The sequence below is a fragment of the Hippocampus bargibanti genome, linkage group LG02 (genome assembly GCF_051943395.1).
Source record: "Hippocampus bargibanti isolate YZ-2025 linkage group LG02, ASM5194339v1, whole genome shotgun sequence".
Lineage (NCBI taxonomy): Eukaryota > Metazoa > Chordata > Actinopteri > Syngnathiformes > Syngnathidae > Hippocampus > Hippocampus bargibanti.
Window position 1 is genome coordinate 5,836,584 of NC_142735.1, and position 20,269 is coordinate 5,856,852.

Here is a 20,269-nt window from a genome sequence, read left to right on the forward strand (position 1 = left end):
TGAAATCAGCATTGTGGGCAGGAGAATAGGTCATCGAAGTGTTTTGGTCAGAATCTGGAAATAATTGGCTCCCTTGAACTCAAATCCATTGTAACCATGCTCCATGATGTCCCTGATCCACTGGTGAAGAGACGCTATGATCCTCTCCTCTTTCATGTGAACTGCTTTGTGTAACAAAGAGGGTACAGAAAGTGCTTCAGAATAAATGACTCTGTGTCTTTGTGTTGTCATGTTATTTGTTATTTAGTTTTTTTGTTCTTTTGACTTCAAGACGGCGCCGCAAGAGTGGCTGCCTTTCCAGCAGCTCCTGTAGTTTGTTTTTCTACTTTCATTCCTTTCATAACTTTGCTGCTGTGAAATGTAAATTTCTCCATTGCGAGACTAATAAAGGCAAATCCAATCCAAAGCAGGCATTGTTGTGCTGTGGTGCAGCCCCAAAGCTCTTTGGTTTGGCTCTCATTGGGATCCTCCTTGTGTTGACATACTACTCACAGTCCCACTCTGTGGCAGCCTGGTGACAGTAACCTTTCAGCTGCTAGGCTTGTGACACTAATCAGGCTTCTTACACTGAGGCTGAGGCTTCTGGCCCCCATCGGCAGTGCTTTTACTTATTATTTTACTAATTTCAATGTTCTGTTATCCGTTGTGCTTTTGAGAAGGCTTACCACTATGTAATGTTCAGAGGTTGAAGTGGGAATGAGCACAGAGCGCACAAACATTATCGGATCAATTGAGCAATTTGTGGACATTATATGCGATCTTCGGTCAGGGACTTAGGTTGGGCAAATCGTGTCCAGTTTCTTTGTTGCCAACACATCACCATAGAGGGTAGGGAGGGTGTTTATATTTCAGAGCAGAGAGAGCCTTACCAAGACTAGTTACTTATTTACTAACATCTCCAAGACAAATTGAGCGAGTTCCATTTTCTTGATCAAAAATACACATTGTAAATGAAATATGGGGCAGCCAGCACACATATTTGGGGATGTCATGCATAGAAAAATTGAGAAACTGATCTGAGTTGGCATATTATGCAATGATGTAAATGTCTTTGTTCCAATTTTGCCACAGAGATAGGCCTAATTTATCAGACATGACCAGAATGTGTCAAACTTCTTACAGTTTTGCTGCACAGCGAAAACTCATCATCTTATCAATCAATAACTCTAAGCCACACATATGGGGTGATGAAATATGAATAATGAGTTTGCTGAGGACTCCATTTTGGCCGACATCCATCATTGTCAACAGAAACGAGTCCTGAAAATGCTCAATTAAGACCTCAGGGTGCCATTCCTCATTTATTATTCTGGGGTTAATTTCCATGTGTAGATTTGTCTTTTGTCGCTAGGGTATAAGAAATTACTTTTGCTCACCAGTCTTTCACTGTGGTCATATTGCAATAGGGTAAACACCAGAGTATGTGCACCCCGGTTTGGAGTAGATGTCAATGTGACTGGACATGATTGTCTATATGGGCCTCAGCGAAGGGAATCCTCGGTCTCTTGTCTTGAATCAGCTGTGATAGATTGGCTGTTGAACATGGACCTTTATTCAGCCATCGTCAGAGACATTTGTGCAGCTAACGAGGAATGGATTCCCACCCAGTACCTTCACAAATGCACTGTGATTGGCAATCAGTCTGTCGCTTTCACCCGCAGTCATGATTGGATGAATGGATCACATTTACTACTGTCATTAGGTTATTTCAATGTGGTTTTTAATCATAGGATAAGTGTACACTCTGAATATTGGGTTTGAAATGTTTTCAGTTTGAGCAGTTGTATCCATTTGTGGAAGAAGCTGACTTAGTTTTCAAATTACACCCTGCCACAGTTTTGCATTGTCAAATCTTGACTGCAGAGTCTTTTCTCTTGCCTCAGGCGACCATGCCAGCTGGTCCAGCTCACAGATTGATTTTTCATCAAGTGGGAGGGGGTTTTCGCCAAAGAAGAGGTGAATGTCGCGCTGAGTGGCAAGTGGAGGAAGCAGTGGGAGAGCCATTGGCCGACACAATGAAAGTTTAACACTGGCCTGTGGCCTTGTCTCGCAGCTGGAGTCAGATTGTTGCCTTGAGCCACTAGCCGTTGTGTATTGACCAAGCTGGTCCCTCTCATCTGCCAATTCTTACCTACTTCACATGGATTTTCTTTGGGCCCAGTGAAGTCTGAGGAGATTCACATCTACTATCGATGATCCGGCTCGTTCTTTTGTAACAAGCACACCTCTGTGCACTGCTGCTTACATTCACCATTTACCATGTCCTGTGACAGCATACAATTTCAAATTTATATTTCTCATCCCCGACCAAAGGGAACCACATTGCCAATGATTCACAGTCTGTGATCATTCCGACATGGAACTGCACCAATTCTGTGTCCAGTCAGAAGGAAAAGGTCAGCCAAATTGAGCTGCTAACTGTGGATATGTCAACAGTGCTCTCCGGCCATCTGCCTCGATGTCATCCACATAGGCTAAAGTGAAATCATCAGAGCGCAAGTGCTTGAATGCGAATGAACATTTACATGCTGTTCTTTTTCACTGTATCTGAGTCAATGTCACACAAGATACCAGTATTTGACCTTGGAAAGTGTCACAATTCTGTTTTTAAACTAAATGACAACTAGAAATGTCTGCCTCATCCAGGAGATATGACTCCCAAGTTATAATCCACTGAATGTTTGGCTTTTTTGGAGGGGGTGACTACATATTTCTTTTTTTTTGGGGGTTGAATATAAATTTGCCAAACGTCCTTTTCTGTAGTTGAATTTAATGCATTAGTTGAATGATGTGTCACCATTTACCTGGGTGCATTAATGTCCATTCGTGTTTTCAGATACTTCGTGCTCTTTTACACATTTTTATAATTTTCATGGAAGTAACTAGACAGCTTCTGTGCACAGTCTCTTTATTTTTTATATGATGATGGTGATGATTATTATTAGGAGTCGGCATAAGCGTAGGCATAGTAGAAATAGTAGTAGTGGTGATACTGTTGTTTTTGTTGCTATTTATTTGGTTATTCTTTGCTAAAGGCATCTGTTATAATATATTGATGAAACTGTCATCTTCCTATGGCTCCTCATAGAGCCATTATGCCTGCCATGGATTTTCCACATCAACAGATTAAGCTTTCATTTCTTACGCCCAACCACAAAAGGGAAATGTTGGCAAGAGCAAGGGAGAAGCTAACACTTCTCAGCCTCAAGACTTGGCCCCATCTTTTTTGTTTTTTTGGTGGGGTAAGCTTTCAACAGTTTTGAACAACCAACAATTGGTAGCATTTGTATTTATGGAGCATGGGATGCACTTAATCTGTTATAAATTACTGCTGGCTTTACAAGTATCTTGAGGACAAGTGTTTTTTTTTTTAGATTAGAATTTTCTTTGTTTTTGGATGGATGGATGGATGGATGGATGGATGGATGGATGGATGGATGGATGGATGGATGGATGGATGGATGGGCGGGCAGACGGACGGACGGACGGACAGCCAGATAGATAGATGCTATACAAAAGCACTTTACAAAACACATTCAGTTGAAAATTACCTTCCCCAAATCAAAAGGTTATTGTTCTGGAGATGAGTAAAATATGGTTTGTTGTTTTAAGATTTAATGTCACAAAGTTTGATTTATTGTGAAATGTTGGCCTGACCATGACCTATGCTTACTTGTCCATTGTTTGTGATAACAATACATTTGCCCACATCATCAACGTAAAAAGTTCCCCTTTACTGAAACATCCATCGGTGTAAAAGTGTGACTAAAAGTTAAATGTGACTAAGGGGGCGACTGTCGTAGTCACAGTAGTGCAGATGTGTGCGTACCACATTCATACTAGAGGATTTGTCATGACCTCCACAATGTCACCCAGATGAATCTTGGCAATTGTGTCACATTGAGGAGATTTTCGAGGAGAAAAAGAGGGATGGATGCATGATTGCGAAGTGAGCTGTAGATTTATGTGACCCTAAAACAAACATTTATGAGGAGGTTGTCACACGTCTTTCTTTCTTGTTGTTTTCTTGTTGCTTGTTTGCCTCAAAAGCCAATGTGCAAATATTAGCTCTCCAAGTGCACCTGCTATCATTGTGCTACCCAGCACCCCCATGCAATCTGCTTTCCCATCCTGCATGGCTATACATTTCATTTGTCAAAAACACAAAGGAAGACAGAAAACCAGTGGACACCCATTTTAGCAGTGGCCAACTCTTTATTGGTGTCTCAACAAGCAGTAAACGCAGGGATCATATGTGATCATAGGTTGGTGTTGTCTTTTAATCCAGGCTGTGCATGCTGCACACTGAAAGACTGCTCAGTCATATACCTCCACAAGTTGCCCATGAACCTGACCCATTAATGAAAACTCATCTGCATGCATTGTTTATGAAATTGCACAAGAAGCCTATTTTCCTGTATTTTTACACCGCAATCCTGCCACTGGAACACTTTTAAAGTCACTCTTCGTTTCTAGATTGAACATGAGTGTGTCAACATTGCAATTCAACTTTATTCATGAGCATCTTAAAAATAGCCGCTTACAAAGTGCTGGACACAAAGTCAACTTGAGACATTTATTAAAAATCCAAACAGTAAACATAATAAAACATTACAACAAGACTGAGTTTCATGCTGAAAATTAAAATGTGCTTTAAAGTTTAAAGATGGACAGAAAGGTGGGATTCATTGCACGGAAAGTCATTCCAAAAGGAGGGGCTGGCAACCGAAATCCTCTCTGATCCTCCGTTTTGTCCTCGGGTACCTCCAGTTGCATCTGGTTTGCCAATCTGAGTCGAGGGGCGGATAGGTAAAGTTGGAGGAGCTCAGAAAGATAAGGTGGGGTGGGACAATCTCCGAATTTAAAGACAAATACACGTTAAAATAGGTGGTTGAATTATTTTGCACACCTCACATTTTAGTATTTCACTTCTTAAAAAACACAAATAAAATACAATGAACTTAATACAGTATACATTCCTTTCCAATTCACATTTGTGTGCAACTTGGTGTGGCTTCCTCACCAAAACCTCACATATTGCATCATCTTTTGATTCCTGAAATGTAGCAAAAGCGAATCCAAATTATCAGGGTGGCCGACTATGTTTGCAAGCCATTGTAGAATGAGGACAGAGTGGGACTCAAAGAAACCAAGTCTGGCACAAGTCATGTCTGCCAAATAGGATCAAAACCACTCCAGAGTTCTACAACTAATGCCCGACTAATGGCAACTATCACAGCACTTGCATGATAGAAATAGTGGAAAATTAGTGCTCATCATTTTTAACCATCCATTTTGGACATAACTTTAAATACAGTGCAGTACAGACTACCAATTTGAACTTAAGCAGAGCTCTATTGAGAGTAATGACCTCTTTCAAGGTCAGTAGGTGATGGTAAAGTGTCCATTTACTTTTATTATTCTGACTTTCTTGACATATGCTGCTTTTTTCGACTTGAATGCATTCACAACATATTTTCTAATATCCCAGTCAAATTATACTTGTGTTTTTCCCTTCAACTGAGTGGATTTCATTGCTAATACAATGACACACATGCTTTCCAAAATGTATTTGGTGAGCATTTTGTAATTGCAGTAGCGGAAGCAAGATGCCAATTAATTTGCCATAGATATGCAGTTACATGAACCCATTTATGGGAGTGCAAATAGCTTTAACTTTGTTTCTAATGTAATATAAACTTTAATTAATAAAGGTGGTGATGAAGTGGAGACTTATCAAACAAGCCCCGTGTCCATTAAAGGCCCCAAACCCTCACTGGGTAGCCTTATTAAAGCACATTTCCAAAAGTGTTTACGGGCCCACCGAGAAAAAAAAAAACAGGCAGAAATGCAGAGACATCAAAAAACAGAAATCAGTTTGTGTAATTAGTTCAAATTAAGAGTTTTGAATCAAGGGGGAATGTCAGTAGGAAGGCATCTTGGAAAGGAGTCCGATTACTGGGCTGGTGAAATGGGTGGGAGGGACTGCTTCTCCTTTTGTTTGCCCCCGAAGAAATGAACAAGGACCCTGAGGCACAAAACTAATAAAGATACTCATAATAAAAATATGGTCGGTAATCTTTGGAAAGGAGCTTTGGAAGTGAAGTCTACCAAACCTGCAAGACAATTTTGCATTGAGAAAAAAAATGTTGTTTGGCATGTTTATGCCATATTAGAAATATAAAGTTGAGAAAAACAGTCTTGAAGGACAACCGATGTCACTTTTTTGTTTCTTAACTGACATCAGAAAAACGTTTTATAGCATCTAAAATACCGAAAACACGCAGTATGATATTTTTATTCAAATGCAAAACACCAATAAAAATTACTTAAAATGTCCAAAATCTGCAAAAAATTGAGCTGCGAATTGGGCATTTTCAGAAAGTCCCGCCCCCAGTTCGTGACGTCACGCCAAGACATCTTGCATTGCTGAAAAATCAAAACAATGTCTTCAGATTTGGAGAATATGCTTTCTTGTTACACATCCAGTTATGTATATGATTCGAATAGTTCTGAAGAGGAAAGCATACAAGTTTGCAATCAATTAAATACTTTTTTCCGTGCCATTTTGAGGCAAACGGGCGGAGGGGAATGTCGCACCCAAAAATGGCGACCAGCTCCCGTGAGGAATGAATCAGCCCGTTTCCACAGGCTGATGAATTCCTTCCATGGAGCTTGGACCCCCTCTTCTGGCGGATTTTGGGTGCAACATCAAGGTTTTCAGAAAAACAGTAAAGCAAAATACATTGACGTGATGAAGGACTGTTACAATGTGTCTTTTTGTCGGTCGGGGTGGGGGCGGTCCTTTCGTGACATCACGTACGGACTCGTCACCAACAAGACTTCCTGAATATTCAGCGCGAGTCTTAAAACGTAAAATATAGCTATATATATATCCATCCATTTTCCGTACCGCTTATTCCTCATTAGGGTCGCGGGGGGTGCTGGAGCCTATCTCAGCTGTCTTCGGGCACAAGGCGGGGGACACCCTGAATTGGTTGCCAGCCAATCGCAGGGCCCACAAAGACGTACAACAGTCACTGTCACACTCACACCTAGGGACAATTTGGATTGGTCAATTTGCCTGCCATGCATATTTTTGGCGTGTGGGAGGAAACCGGAGGACCCGGAGAAAACCCAAGCGGGCCCGGGGAGAACATGCAAACTCCACACAGGGAGGCCAGACCGGGACGCGAACCGGTGACCTCTTCACTGTGAAGCCGGTGTGCTAACCACTCGACTACCGGGACTATATATATATATATATATATATATATATATATAGTGGCTAAATAAATTAGGGTGAGATCGCACACCACTGGGCCACGCGGGCTCTCCCTTTCATCCAGCACTTCTGAGCAAACTGCTCGGTAGTGCTGGTGCTTATTCAAAGTATGCATTGGCACACCTCAAACACTATCCGGCCAAATACTGTAACATCAACTCATTTCAGATATGCTAGCTTTTAGTTTTGTCTGTTACTGGACGCAAGGCTTGTCTCAATCAGAATCAGAAAGCCTTCAGTAGTCTCACAATGGGGACATTAGCAATCATACGTCCCTCAAACAATTCTGCACACTGTTTTGTGGATCTTGGACTTATGGTTTGAAGTCAAGTGAATAATCGTCATTAATACATTCTGTCAAAAAACAAAAACACGAGGCCTTCCATACTTTGTTGTCCTCTCCTTTTTTATGATGATAAGAGTGCAGCATGTTCTACCGGAGATAAATTCCTTGCGCCTTCTACGTACCTGGCCAATAAAGTTGATTCTGATTCTGATGAGTCGGTTTTTCTTTTCAACCCCCTCGCCCCACCCACCGCTTTCAACTTTGCTGCTGTAGATTGATTTCCCCATTTTGGGACTACAGTGATACCTCAGTGTTCCCAGGTCCCCATAAAACATAATTTATCACTATATATAAGCCTTAAAACTACACAAAATATACGTGTTTCTCTATGATCTCCTTCATATGCTCAGCTTCCTCGGCTGAATACTAGCCTGTGCCGGGGTCTTTTTCGGTCCCATAATAGCTAAAGTATCCTTGATAACAAACCATGTCTGCGCTCAAGGAAAGGGGTGTGGAAAACTAGTCCGCCAGCCACTGTGGCGCTCCGTGTGGTTTGATTCGTTTGCCAAAAACTAGTTTGGATGCCAAGATTATATTCCCAAATTTAATGTTCGACAGGGGAAAAGTTCGTAAAATAAAGCATTCAGAAGCTGATGTATCACTGTATTTAAATCTTTCTTATCTTATTTTAGACCAGTCATTCTTAACCTGGGTTCCATCAAACCCTAGGGCAGGAGTGTGTTTGTATGAGTTTTTTTTACACGACAGGTTCGGTGAGTATGCACGCATGTGCTGGTTTGGTACATCTAAAAAGGTAAAGAGCTACTTGTCTAGAAAGTTACTTGTGAGTAGCTCGCTGACATAGTGACACCATGTCCCCTATAAGTGGGTGAGTGATTCACTTGAGACAAACGAGTGGGTGCATTCTTTTCACATCCATTCACACTACACCAACGAGAAAGAGAGCCAAAAACACCCGCAGAAAAAAAAAAATCCTGTGACTTTAAAGTGTCCTTGAGAGTTTTGGAAGGGACTTATAAATGTAATGTATATTATTATGATGATGATGATGGATTATTATTAATATAACATTTAATCTCCCTTTCATACAAGGTTACAATTGTAGGTCTGTTTGTAAATCAGTTACATCACCAATGGATTCCTTGATTTTGACTGAAGGACAACAAATAATAGTTATGCTTAGTAAGATTTGTGGCAATCAAAGAGCAAACCGCTTGTATGTGAACTCTGTGAACGCTCAAACTGGGAGCAATGACATTGTGAACACTTGTTGAGATGGATACGTGTGGAGAACAGGTTTGCTTCATGATTTTATATGATGTTAAAAAAATATTCACGGCTGTTGGCATTCAAGTAGACTCGGACATGTGGACACTCCACAATCTTATGTACAGTTAATCCATGGTTGTTATGAGCAGCAGTTCTGCTACCACGTCTTCCTTGTCTCGCTGGGTTTTTACAACTATGTTTTTTTTATTGGTTGTTCAGCTCCACGCTTCGTCATGGAGAACATTGTAATGTAAGAGTCAAAATAGTAAGAAAGATTTATGCGATTGTCAGCGGAAAGTGGAAATGCAGTGATGGTTTAAATATGTGCCGATTATAACTCTCAGCACTGTTTAAGTGCCAACCGTATAGTTTAATATAAGACCAGCATTGACATTGTGAGGAAAAGGCGAGAGATGGATTTGACATGTTGAGAAGAGAGGTAGAAATTAGAAGTGGAGAGGCTCAATGGGTGGAGCTTTCAGATTTGAATGGCATTCTCTTCAAGCTGAACCTGAAGGCTTTGACATGGTACTCACGTCTCCAGAATTCCTCAAAAGAATTACCAGGTGACAGGGAGCAAGCTGCCTTGAGCTTTGATCATCATTTTTGTGCAGGTGGAGAGACTTGGAATCCTATAGTATTGTATGTGTCTGTCCTTGTGTTGATTGCCAAGGATAAACCTGTTGGTGTTAACAAGTGTGGATTGGAGCTGCCTGAAAGGGAGAAAAAGTCATTTTACCCTCTCTCCCTGTTCTCATCTCTCAGGAAACCTTGACATTTTCCAACATAGAAATGTGAAGTATTTATTAAGTCCTTTCACGCCTCAGCAGACAAATTGGATCAACCTATCGGTTAACCTTCCGTAGAGCAGGAGGAGGAGGTACTACATTTATACATTTTTTAAAAATATAAATAGAAACCTACAGGCACAATAATGTACAGTACCCTTTTTATATTGCTGTCAGCTTTCGATCCAATGCTATGTCGCTACATATGACAGACATACATACGATTAACATATCATCAGCATATTGCCCACTGTGCAGCACACACACGCACAGACATTGAAAATATAAGTGCCATTCCCAAATAAGCTTGGGTTTTGTTTTGTTTTTTTTTCTTGCTTGGGAGCCGATAAAGCACTGGCCACTGGCCATGTTTTTTCCCTTCCACAAGGGGGGGCATTCCCCTTTTCTCCATGTTAGCGGTTTGTTCCAGCTTCAGCTGTTGTTCAAATTTAATTTCACATAACTTCAACTCCATATAATTGAGGACTTATTTTTTTTCTGATAAAAGAAGAGTTTCTAACGTTTCTTATGCTGCATTGAATGTTTATGTCATCCTAAAACTCAATACAGTATTCTATGGGTCCCTGAATTTGAGCGACGATGACAAAAATGTCTGGCAGTGAATGAGTTAATAGTAAAGTAGTTAATCTTTGGTAAACACAGTGTAATATTAGTACAGCATGTCCCGTGAATATAAATACAAATGTTGACTGTTTGTCGCGCTCTGAACATTCTATTTTAATCTCCTCTAACAGACAATAAAACAAATTGGAAAGAAGCTGGGCTGCATTCCATATCAGGGAGCGAAAGTACGTTGGGTTGAGAGAGGGCAGATTGTTTTCTATCATCTTCAAAAAGTACAGAGTTTCACCCTGTCAGACAAACCTCAAAGCAGAACAGATTATTTTTTATTTTTTTGTCGCAAAGTATAAAGGTCATGTTCGACATTCTAAAAAAAGTGGTTCAGTATTTTCCTGTCAGAAGTCATATAGGATGAGCAGTAGCCTTTAAAGTGAAAGATATGTTCAGACAGACAATCAAAAGAATAGATGTTTGACCTCATCACATTTTATTTATTTTTTTATTTATTTGTTTTGTCTTACCATCCGCAAAACAGTTTTTGATGTACTTTTGTGGTGTAGATATCATAATTATTTTTCTTTTACACTTTAGGTGTAATCGGGTCAATTTTTTTCATAACCCATCAACACAAAAATATGCTACACCAAGCAGTCTTTCACTTTTCAACACATGCACACGGACACATTCTTTTGACATATAAACAGATTTGGTGCAACCTTTCCACTCCGATTATAACCAAAGGCATCAAGTGACGGCACTGACCACAATCTGTGATTTACTCCAAATATCTACAGTTTGGATTCTCGTGTGCTAAAATTCAGATCAGGTATTCAGGTGAAAACAACAAACTCACACAGATCTAATGTTGACACCTTGAATCATCACGGTCTTTTTTTTCTTCCTTGGTCTTTTTTATGACCAGAACAATGCATCAAATAGAGACTGTACGGATCAATGTAATCTATCCATCTGTCCAAAGAATATCCCCAGCCTTTATCATCCCCTCCTAGTAGTATGAACCCTGCACCAATATTGTCTACTGAATGCTTGAAGGAATGGCCGGGCCTCAACAGAGACCGGCCACGGCCTTTAGTGCCCGTGAGCGAGCTCCATTCCCAGCAGCGCTCAAGAGCACTCAGGTCGCAGTGCGATGCCTTGGCAAAGGCGGTGAGCGGTTCCCTCCAAATGATTGGCTGCCGAGATCAATCCATTCACTGCCCTGAGAGCACGTCCAATTTGAGAGGCAGAGTCAGAGCCTTCCCACAGTCCATTGCCTCTGACTGACAGCACACAAGCGGCATGTTTAGATGCTGGATAGATTAAAATATACTTGTTTAAAGCTGCCGGGCACTGACTGCGTTCATTGGTATTGATTCAAGAAATGGTTTTATTTGCCTTACATTATTGTGCCTGAAGAGTAATTTTTCATTTTTGAAAAAAAAAAATGTTTTCTGTGTGTCAATTCAGGTTTTATGAATATCCCAGAAGCATCAATCCAGCACCTAAATACATATGCTTTAAATTATTGTCAATCTAACATAAAATACTGAGAAAAAAAAAATCTGCACCCACCCGAACCTCCCATCCTCCCATCCACCCATCGAGAGAGTACTCAGGGGAAACTGGAAATATATTTTTTCAGTGTCCCATTGTCATTCACGATTACATATACTGCAGTGACGTGCGGTGAGGTTCATGGCTGGTGAGGCACTGACATCATCACAGTCAGATTTATAAACATATGAACTCTAAAGAGTAGCTTATTCACCATTTGAGTGACAATTGTTAACGTGTTTTGTTAAAAATGTTATGTCGGCATTCTTTATATATACAAACTGTAGCATAGAAAAAAAATAATTTAAAAAAAGTTAGCGTGTTACCTTTACTTATAAATGAAGTCGATGCGCCGCTCCTTCTGAAGAAAGCCATCGATAACTTCTTTGTAGAAGCCTTCCCTATCTTTCTTCAGTTTTAAAAGTCTCTCTGTCTCAATGGAGATCACTGCCAGTAAATAAAAATGTCAAATGTGACAGTATATTATACTGTACTTTCATTATTTTGACAGATTGAAACTACATGAGACGATTCAGAAATGTGACATAATATCATTTGCTTTCAGTAGTGGCAGAAGCTTCATGATCAAATGTCTTGTAGCAAATCCCACTGGTGTTCTCTTGGACATAGAGGCAGTGATTGTGTAGGCCATTTGGGGAAAAAGACCCCTTTGTCATGTTGAATAAATCTGTCTAGCGTAATGTGAGGTTTGTCACGCTTTATTCGGACCAGATGTGCATGGAGTCATGGTAAAAAATTCGACCCTAAGTATCTTATAGTCGCCTAGTCCTCAGTTTACATGACACAGCAAAATGACATGGACACAGCAACATGACATTGGCTGTGGGGAGTTGCACTACATTCACGCCATGACACTCCCCAGGCTACACAAACCACTCCACGTGGCATGAAACTGCTCACTTCAACTCTTGCATCGGAACGAGGCTTGAGAACATTCAGAGTGAGCTCATCCAATCTTCATTCAGGGTGCTGTTGTTAAACAACTGGAGCAACCTGAAGCTTTCACAGAACTCCCACTCAGGAAAAAAAAACAGGGAACGAATGAGGACAGTGAGAGGTGACCTTTGCCTTGTCCAGATAGGAAACATATTTGTTACATGCTGTACGTCACAGGTGTCAAAGTCAAGGCCCGCGGGCCGAATCCGGCCCGCCACATCATTTTTTTCGGCCCGCGAAAGCAAATCAAACTTGTTAAATTCCATGATGATTGCTAAAATCTGAGCCAAAATTTCATATTTTTGGATGTCAACCACAATAAAAGTCATTATTCTTGACTTCAGATTTGAAAACGAGTTATTCATTAATTTGCTGTGTTCTCTATATGTAATATTTGAAGGGATTTAAACATTCTAATGGGTTCCCCAAATTCATAACGGCCTTAGAGAGGAAACCATAACTACAATGTGGCCCGCGGCAAAAAATGACTTTGACACCCCTGCTGTACGTAGTCATTATAACAAACACAATTTAGTTTATAGTTCGCAAAACGTGTGTTTAGAATTGCTCCATGTAACACGGGTATGTTGATCATCCATCTCAGTATAAATATAAATGGCACAGCAGCTGCTGTGTTCGTAAGAAGGCTTTGATTTTGATGTGGCTGCTCTGTACAATAACTGTCGGGATTTCCAACTGTTATAGACAATATGATACCAGATGGTTAAAACAAAGTATGTGGTCATTTTTAAAGACCGCATTGCGTGCTGTAAAACGTGTCATCTCTTCAATTATCCTCAAGGCCCATTCCCACCAATGTAGGCGGTGGCATCCCAAATGTGTGTCTGTTTAGCGTGCTAATGCCTTGCGTTTTTAGCGGACGTCTTGTGGGAACGCCGCATGGAAGACGACCGGGATGCTGAGTATGGGCCAGCAGAACATGTTGTACGTTTGAGTGCCGGAGAACTCTTATAATCATCACAAAACGTCCAGAGGGAAAACTTCAGTCCAAGACCCACAAGGCATAACGGGGATGCCAATTGATCCCGAATAAGCCAAATGTGTTTTTGCTGTTGCACTCGTTTATTATCACAATGTAATCCTTGTTAATTCACTGACTGTGTTTTGGCATGAGGGAAAGTGTTTACCTCCCCTTCAGCTAATCGGATGTGTTACAGTTTACCGTTACACTCACAAGAGAATTCTCCTTATGTGCTTGTTTGGAGTTACTTTGAAACTTTCAGTTGTCGAAAGTTTGAAAAAAATCTTGAAGAAAAAGAGAGAACCAGGTTAACACATGAATTAAACAAAATTTCTTCATGTCAAATATGCATGGCCAACAGAAATATAATTATTAATAGTGACTCGCAAGGGCAACAGTTTTGTCCATAAATTAGCTCTGGTGAGCTCCGTGAGGCTGCTTGACTAATTTCTATTAATAGACCGTATTGTAGAGGATTAAAAACACCCTATCTTTTGCCACCCAAAAATTTGAATATATAGTTCGCTTGCGATACACATGTTAAATAGAAATGATCACATGCTGTTTATCTGATTAACAGAAGCACAGAACACGTCACTGTTGGCCTTTTTTCGTCGATAACACATCATGCACATTGCAAATTGCCTTTTTCTGCACAGTAGCGTATTGATTATTTTCAGGATTACTTCGCCAAATATAATTCCGGACAACAAGCGTGAAGGTTTTGTTCTTGCGATATTTTGTAGCCACTCGGCAACTTGTCGAACACATTTCGATATTGGCCGTCATGGTTGTCAGATGTTAGCGGTCGTCACTGTGACAATGGTTAAGCTTGCTGGCACAACAATGATTGGGTGTGCATGTTTTGGCCCATAAACTAAAGGTTTTGGGATTCATAATGTTTATTTCAGATTATTTACAATCTCAGAATCATGCTTTTGGACACCTGTGGTTGAAATATTGTTGCCATGTACGTCCTGAATGCAATGGAAATGTAAAGAGCCAGCCAAATGATGATCATGGACAGACTGGGCAAATAAATTACTGTTTGGAGCTGCTTACGAGAAGCACTTTGGTCCTGAATTCAAGATTTTGGGGGCACAAGCAACATATTTTATGGTGCACACTATAAATACACTTGCAAAATAAAACTTTTCTTCTTGTTTGTACTCAATAACTAAATAAATGCATCGATAATAAACAATCAGTAAATAAGTTTAACCTCTTCAGAATCAGAATACCTTTATTCGTCCCGCAATGGGGAAATTTGCAGTCCACAGCAGCAATTGAAGAGGGATGGGGTTGGGGTGGGAGTGAAAGGATAGAAAACAAGTTATTCTAAGCATAACAAAATAAAAATGTCAACTGTATACTGTGCAAATGTAGATGTGCAAAAACCACTTTTTTTTTTTTTTTTTTTTTTTTTTTTTTTTTTCTCTTAAAGACAATAAAAGTACATTTATCGTACCGTATTTTCTAGTGTACAAGGCGCAGTGGAGTATGAGGCACACCCCCAAAGACTGGTGTATTTTCAAACTTTTTCCATATATCAAGCGCACCAGAGCATAAGGTGCACCCTCAATGGTTGTCAAAAATGTTCCGAATATAATATAAAAATATATCCACAAGATTTCCAAATATAAGGGACACCACGTTATAAGGCACTACAGTAGAGCCTGGGGTTACGCACTACTTCCTCTGCAGGGGCAACTAGAGTCAGTGGCTCCTGACAGTAGTTGCGAGACCTGTTGTGGCTCAATATTACCTCACATGTAAGGTGCACCTGCGTATAAGGCGCAGGGTCATCTTTTGAAGAAAATCAAGGCTTTTGGGTGTGCCTCATACACCAGAAATTACGGTATATTGCCAGTGCTGGTGTTATGCCCAAGACATTGATAGCATTTGTCTCCTCTGGAAAACTAGATTTAAGCAGGTGAAATCCCGCTGATAGTCTTTTTCACATTTTTAATGTTTGTTTATAAACCATAGTGCTGCAAAACTGGTAGCATCTCTTCATGCATGAACGATTCCGAGTGGTCATTCCACACATATTGCCTTCTTTTATGGTGTTGGCCTCCCGACTTCTTCCTCTGGAGTTAACGCCAGTTGATAAACCAGCTCATTTGCACATTGTCCCCACTAACAGTGCTGCAATCTTGAGCAGAACTTTGTCCAAAATAGTAAATAAATAAATAAATAAGTCTGCAAATGTGCTAATTGCACATGCGTCAGTACATGTATGATTTACTCTGACTGTCAGATTTTTTATGAGCCCAAAGGGACTATTTTGGTCCTATTGATAACTGTATGCTGCATTTTATGACAGTAAACGCTCACCATTTAATTACAATAATACTTACAACACTTAATAACAATACATTTGCTTTGACATCACCATCGTAATGATAAACAAAGTACTTCAGGGCTTCATGCAAACGGATTCGGATGTCAAGTGTGACCTACTGTTAATGTCGAACTTGGCGCACAATTACACACAAATGTGCATGCCTTATACCATGACTGATTTGTATAAATGTTCCCCTCCCTCATGTCACGTGTTGAGAGTGGGACATTGCAATGCTGCTTCATTTGGCCGCCCAGGAGCTGCTTTCTCTTTGATTGTTTCTTCAAACACGAGACGTGTGCCTCTTGGGGAACATGTTTGTTTTGGATTTCTTGTGAGACTCCTCTTGGGAGAGCCTTCTTCTTCTTCTTCTTCTTTTTCTTCTAAGCAGTTGTTAAGATTATCAACAAAATCTGCTGCCATTCCCACAAGCAGATGCAGAGGAGTTCTCTTTTGGGACTGCGTTTTGTAGCTCAAAGATGCAAAAGTCTATTTTTTATTTAAATTCTTAAATTCTTGGCAATTAGGGGCAAGTTGCTTCCAAAAATGAATTAAATGTTATAATGCATTCTAGGTTTCTTTTACTGGATGTTTTACTGTTCAATACAACTAATTGAATGGATGCTCAGCATTGGACAATGTTAGCTAGGTCAATGTGAATCATTTTAATAATAATTATTATTAGATTAGATTAGATTAAATTTGCCTTTATTAGTCTCACAGTGGAGAAAATTACATCTCACAGCAGCAAAGTGATTAAATATCTCTATTTTATTAAAGACTTCCACCTCAATTGAAAGCACATTTTTCCCTATCATTTTGAGTCCGACAGACTCACCATGCCGTTTCATGCCAAAGTGTATCAGTACCTCTCGTGTTCTTCTGTATCTGTCCAGTCATGCATCAACAGTCCAACACTGGATGTCACTTCATGTGGTCCCAAATCACAGCTGAATGAATAAAAAGAAACGTTTATGATATGATTTATGATATGTTCATAGGTCTGGATTAGGACAAACATGTCATAATTAAATCATTAAAGATTTTGTAACGCGAAGACCATTGCAAAAGAAAAAAGTAATCTGTAATCTGAACGACAGTCCCACTTTCCATCATGGTCATTTGTTCACACCCCCAAGTCATAATTTATTTATTTATTTGATTATTTATTTAGTTGTGTAGTTATTTCATTATTTAGGTTTGCATTTATTTATGCATTAATGTGTTTATTTATTTATGTAATCATTTATGTTATTATGTATGCATTAATTAATATATATTTAGTTGTTTACATTTATATATCTCTAAACACATTCTTGCAAAACACACTTTTTAAATGTAATTAATTCCATATGGAGCATTTTGTTCAATACTGATTACGACAGCGGAGAATCACAATAATTGCATTCACAATATTCAAAAAATGATATTACATATAGAAAAAAGTATGTGAGTAATCTTTTTTTTCATGCCCGTTGCTATGTACAGTATTGATGCACACATGTTCAGTTTGTTTTTTCACCCTTCTCTCATGGGTCCTTCAGGTTGCAAATTGATGCCTAGAATTACAGCGATAAGTAGCTGTAACTGTAATTCTTGTGATGCAGTCCTACAAACATATGCAATCATGTGCTCGGCCTTACAAGTTAACACAATTCAAGAGAAAAAAATAAAAAAATAAAAGTGAAACCTCATGAACTCCCCTGTTGCACCCTGAGACAATTGAGCGTGTGAGAGGTTCTGTGGCCAGCATTCTCATTGTTCTCTCCTTCACTCAATGTCAAGTAGCTCTAGCTTTTGTGTTTTTACATTTGTGCTCTCACAAAATGTCATAGCAGTAGAATGTAATTTGCCTTCAGTTGAGGCCTGTTAGAATTCATTATCAAAATACTCATGTTTTTCTTTTGCCCCCCCCCCCCCCTTCTCCCTCACCTCCCGATAGTGAGGAAGGACACAAAACATGAGACTGAGGACAGAATGACACAGTTTAAGAAGAAAGCAAAGGAGCTACGCATTTTGGATGCCAAGACAGCACAGAATCTGTGTAAGTATGAGCGGTTGTGAAGAGTCACTAAAAACATCTATAAATCTTGCGCGCTATTCATTACGTGTGTGGAAAATAGATTCTTAACACAAGTGTGCCCTTGGGCTATGTCTTAGCAATTTGAATCTCGCGAGGCCTGAATTGTTCGGTTGAATGGTGTATTTCCTCCATATCTTGTGAGCTCCCCTTTGTTTTTATGTGAAAGGAAGCAATATTATGCGGACATCGAAAATGACAAAAATATACACACCACCTGATGTCCGCCATATTTTTGCAGTACATTTTGTATTCCCCTTGCAACAGAGGAAACCTTTTTTGGCAAATGATCAGGATTTGATGAAGACACACAATCTCGCCATATGTTCACAACATATGGACGACACAGGTGTCATAAATCTGCGGCTGTGACAATGCTCAGTTTTGCCAATGCCATTGCTCATTGAAATGTCAAAGTAACAAGAGGTTTGGATCCCTTCAACGACAGTTAGCTTTGCGACTTGTGGCATGAAGTTCATTCACGTGTAAAACGTGAAACGGCTATTTACTGTACATGTTTGAATGCTGCATGTTTGAGGTGACAATGATTTCCGAGAGGCCATAATTAATAACAAAATTTCCACAAAAATGGACCAAATAATATACAGTAAAGTCTCGTTATATCGATATTCTCGGGAGTCCGAAAAATATCGCTATAACCGGGACTATCAATATATCCGACCCTGCGCGCATGTAATTTTCTCCTTGCGTGCATAGAAATAGTATCGTAATAAGTGGTACTATCGATATAACCGATATCGATATAACGAGACTTTACTGTATTAACTGAACTGTAGAGAGCACAGGGTGTCTGAAAGTGTGTTCAAGGTTAAGATGTTTCAAAGGTAAGGTCTGAATACAGCAAAATACGGTCGTTTGACGGGTATGAATACCTTGTATACCACATATATTTGAGAGCCATAGGGACCTAACGAATATCTGCGTATGATTGACAGCTATGGCAATAATATTCCTTAATCAGCTAGTGAAACAATATGCATTTTCCATGAAAAAAAATGTAAATGATCGAGCGGAGGATGTCAGATCTTGAAATGTAGGGAAAAAAACGGAAATCAGCCAGTGCCAATCTGCGTGTATCGGGGTTCCACGCTGTAGAGGTCTTGGAAAATGTCATAACCTCTGTTGAACCAGCTAATAATAATTACTTGACATTTTTGGTTTGCTAAAGATAGAGAAGCTTCAATTAAATAAAGTGAAGTTATTGATCCATATGCTACCTACATCATTTTTATTTGTATAAACCAGATCCTCAAGAACTCCTCTCCAGCTTGTTTTGGAGGCCTCCACCCTCCAACTCATGTAATTCAAGCAATCATGATCATTCTTGGGCTTCTGCAGCGCTCGCTGTTGAACTGATCATTTGAATAAGCTTTGCTGGAGGAGAACAGGCTGGGAAGGGCTCTGCAGGACTGGCCTCCGGCACCCCTGCCTGAAATCTTGTCAATGTTGACATGTTTTGCAGATTTGTTGCACACCCAAAACTCCAAACTAAACTTTAGACTTACTGGTGCCATGTCTCATCTGTGTCAGTCAGAGTCTGGGTGATATTTACTGCCCAAAGGAAAGGGTTGTTTATTGGAGGATTATTACTTATTCGAGCATGTCAACAATGCAATCTGTGATTATTTAAAGAAAACGGGACATTCCCAAAGTTTCGTGTCATTCCTGACAAACATGTCTGATTTCTGCTATTTTTTTTTTTTTTGCAAAATAAAGTACCATAACTTCATCTTTTGAGCTGTCCACTGTAATACTTACGTTTTGCTATCACATTTTCACAGTCTGTTCCGTGGTGAGACTTTTTATTTTGTTTCTGTAACCGCTAAAATGTCTCTGAAACCAATGGCCCAATAAAATAAAAATTAAATTGTTATTGTTTCTCTCTCTGTCTCTCTCACTCTCTCGCTTATCTCTCTCTCTCGATCTCTCTGTCAACAGCAATTTTCTTGGGTTCCTTCCGCCTGCCTTATGAAGAGATCCGAGAAATTGTGCTCCAGGTGGACGAGAAACGACTGAGCGAGTCACTCATCCAGGTAAGACGAATTTCAGCAGAGTATGTCCGCACCTTCGCTTCCTCACATCCATACTCTTTACTGCCAC

At 39.8% G+C, this 20,269-nt stretch overlaps 1 protein-coding gene across 8 annotated transcripts in view; it reads left to right on the forward strand.

The window, feature by feature from the left end:
• diaph2 (diaphanous related formin 2) overlaps nt 1-20,269 on the forward strand; it is a 371,573-nt gene that overhangs the window by 184,381 nt on the left and 166,923 nt on the right. For all 8 annotated transcript variants that reach the window (XM_089022057.1, XM_089022075.1, XM_089022097.1 and 5 more), the window contains 2 exons: nt 18,011-18,112; nt 20,108-20,202. In XM_089022057.1, coding sequence (XP_088878183.1) covers nt 18,011-18,112; nt 20,108-20,202 — 197 coding nt within the window. The remainder of the gene's footprint in view (nt 1-18,010; nt 18,113-20,107; nt 20,203-20,269) is intronic.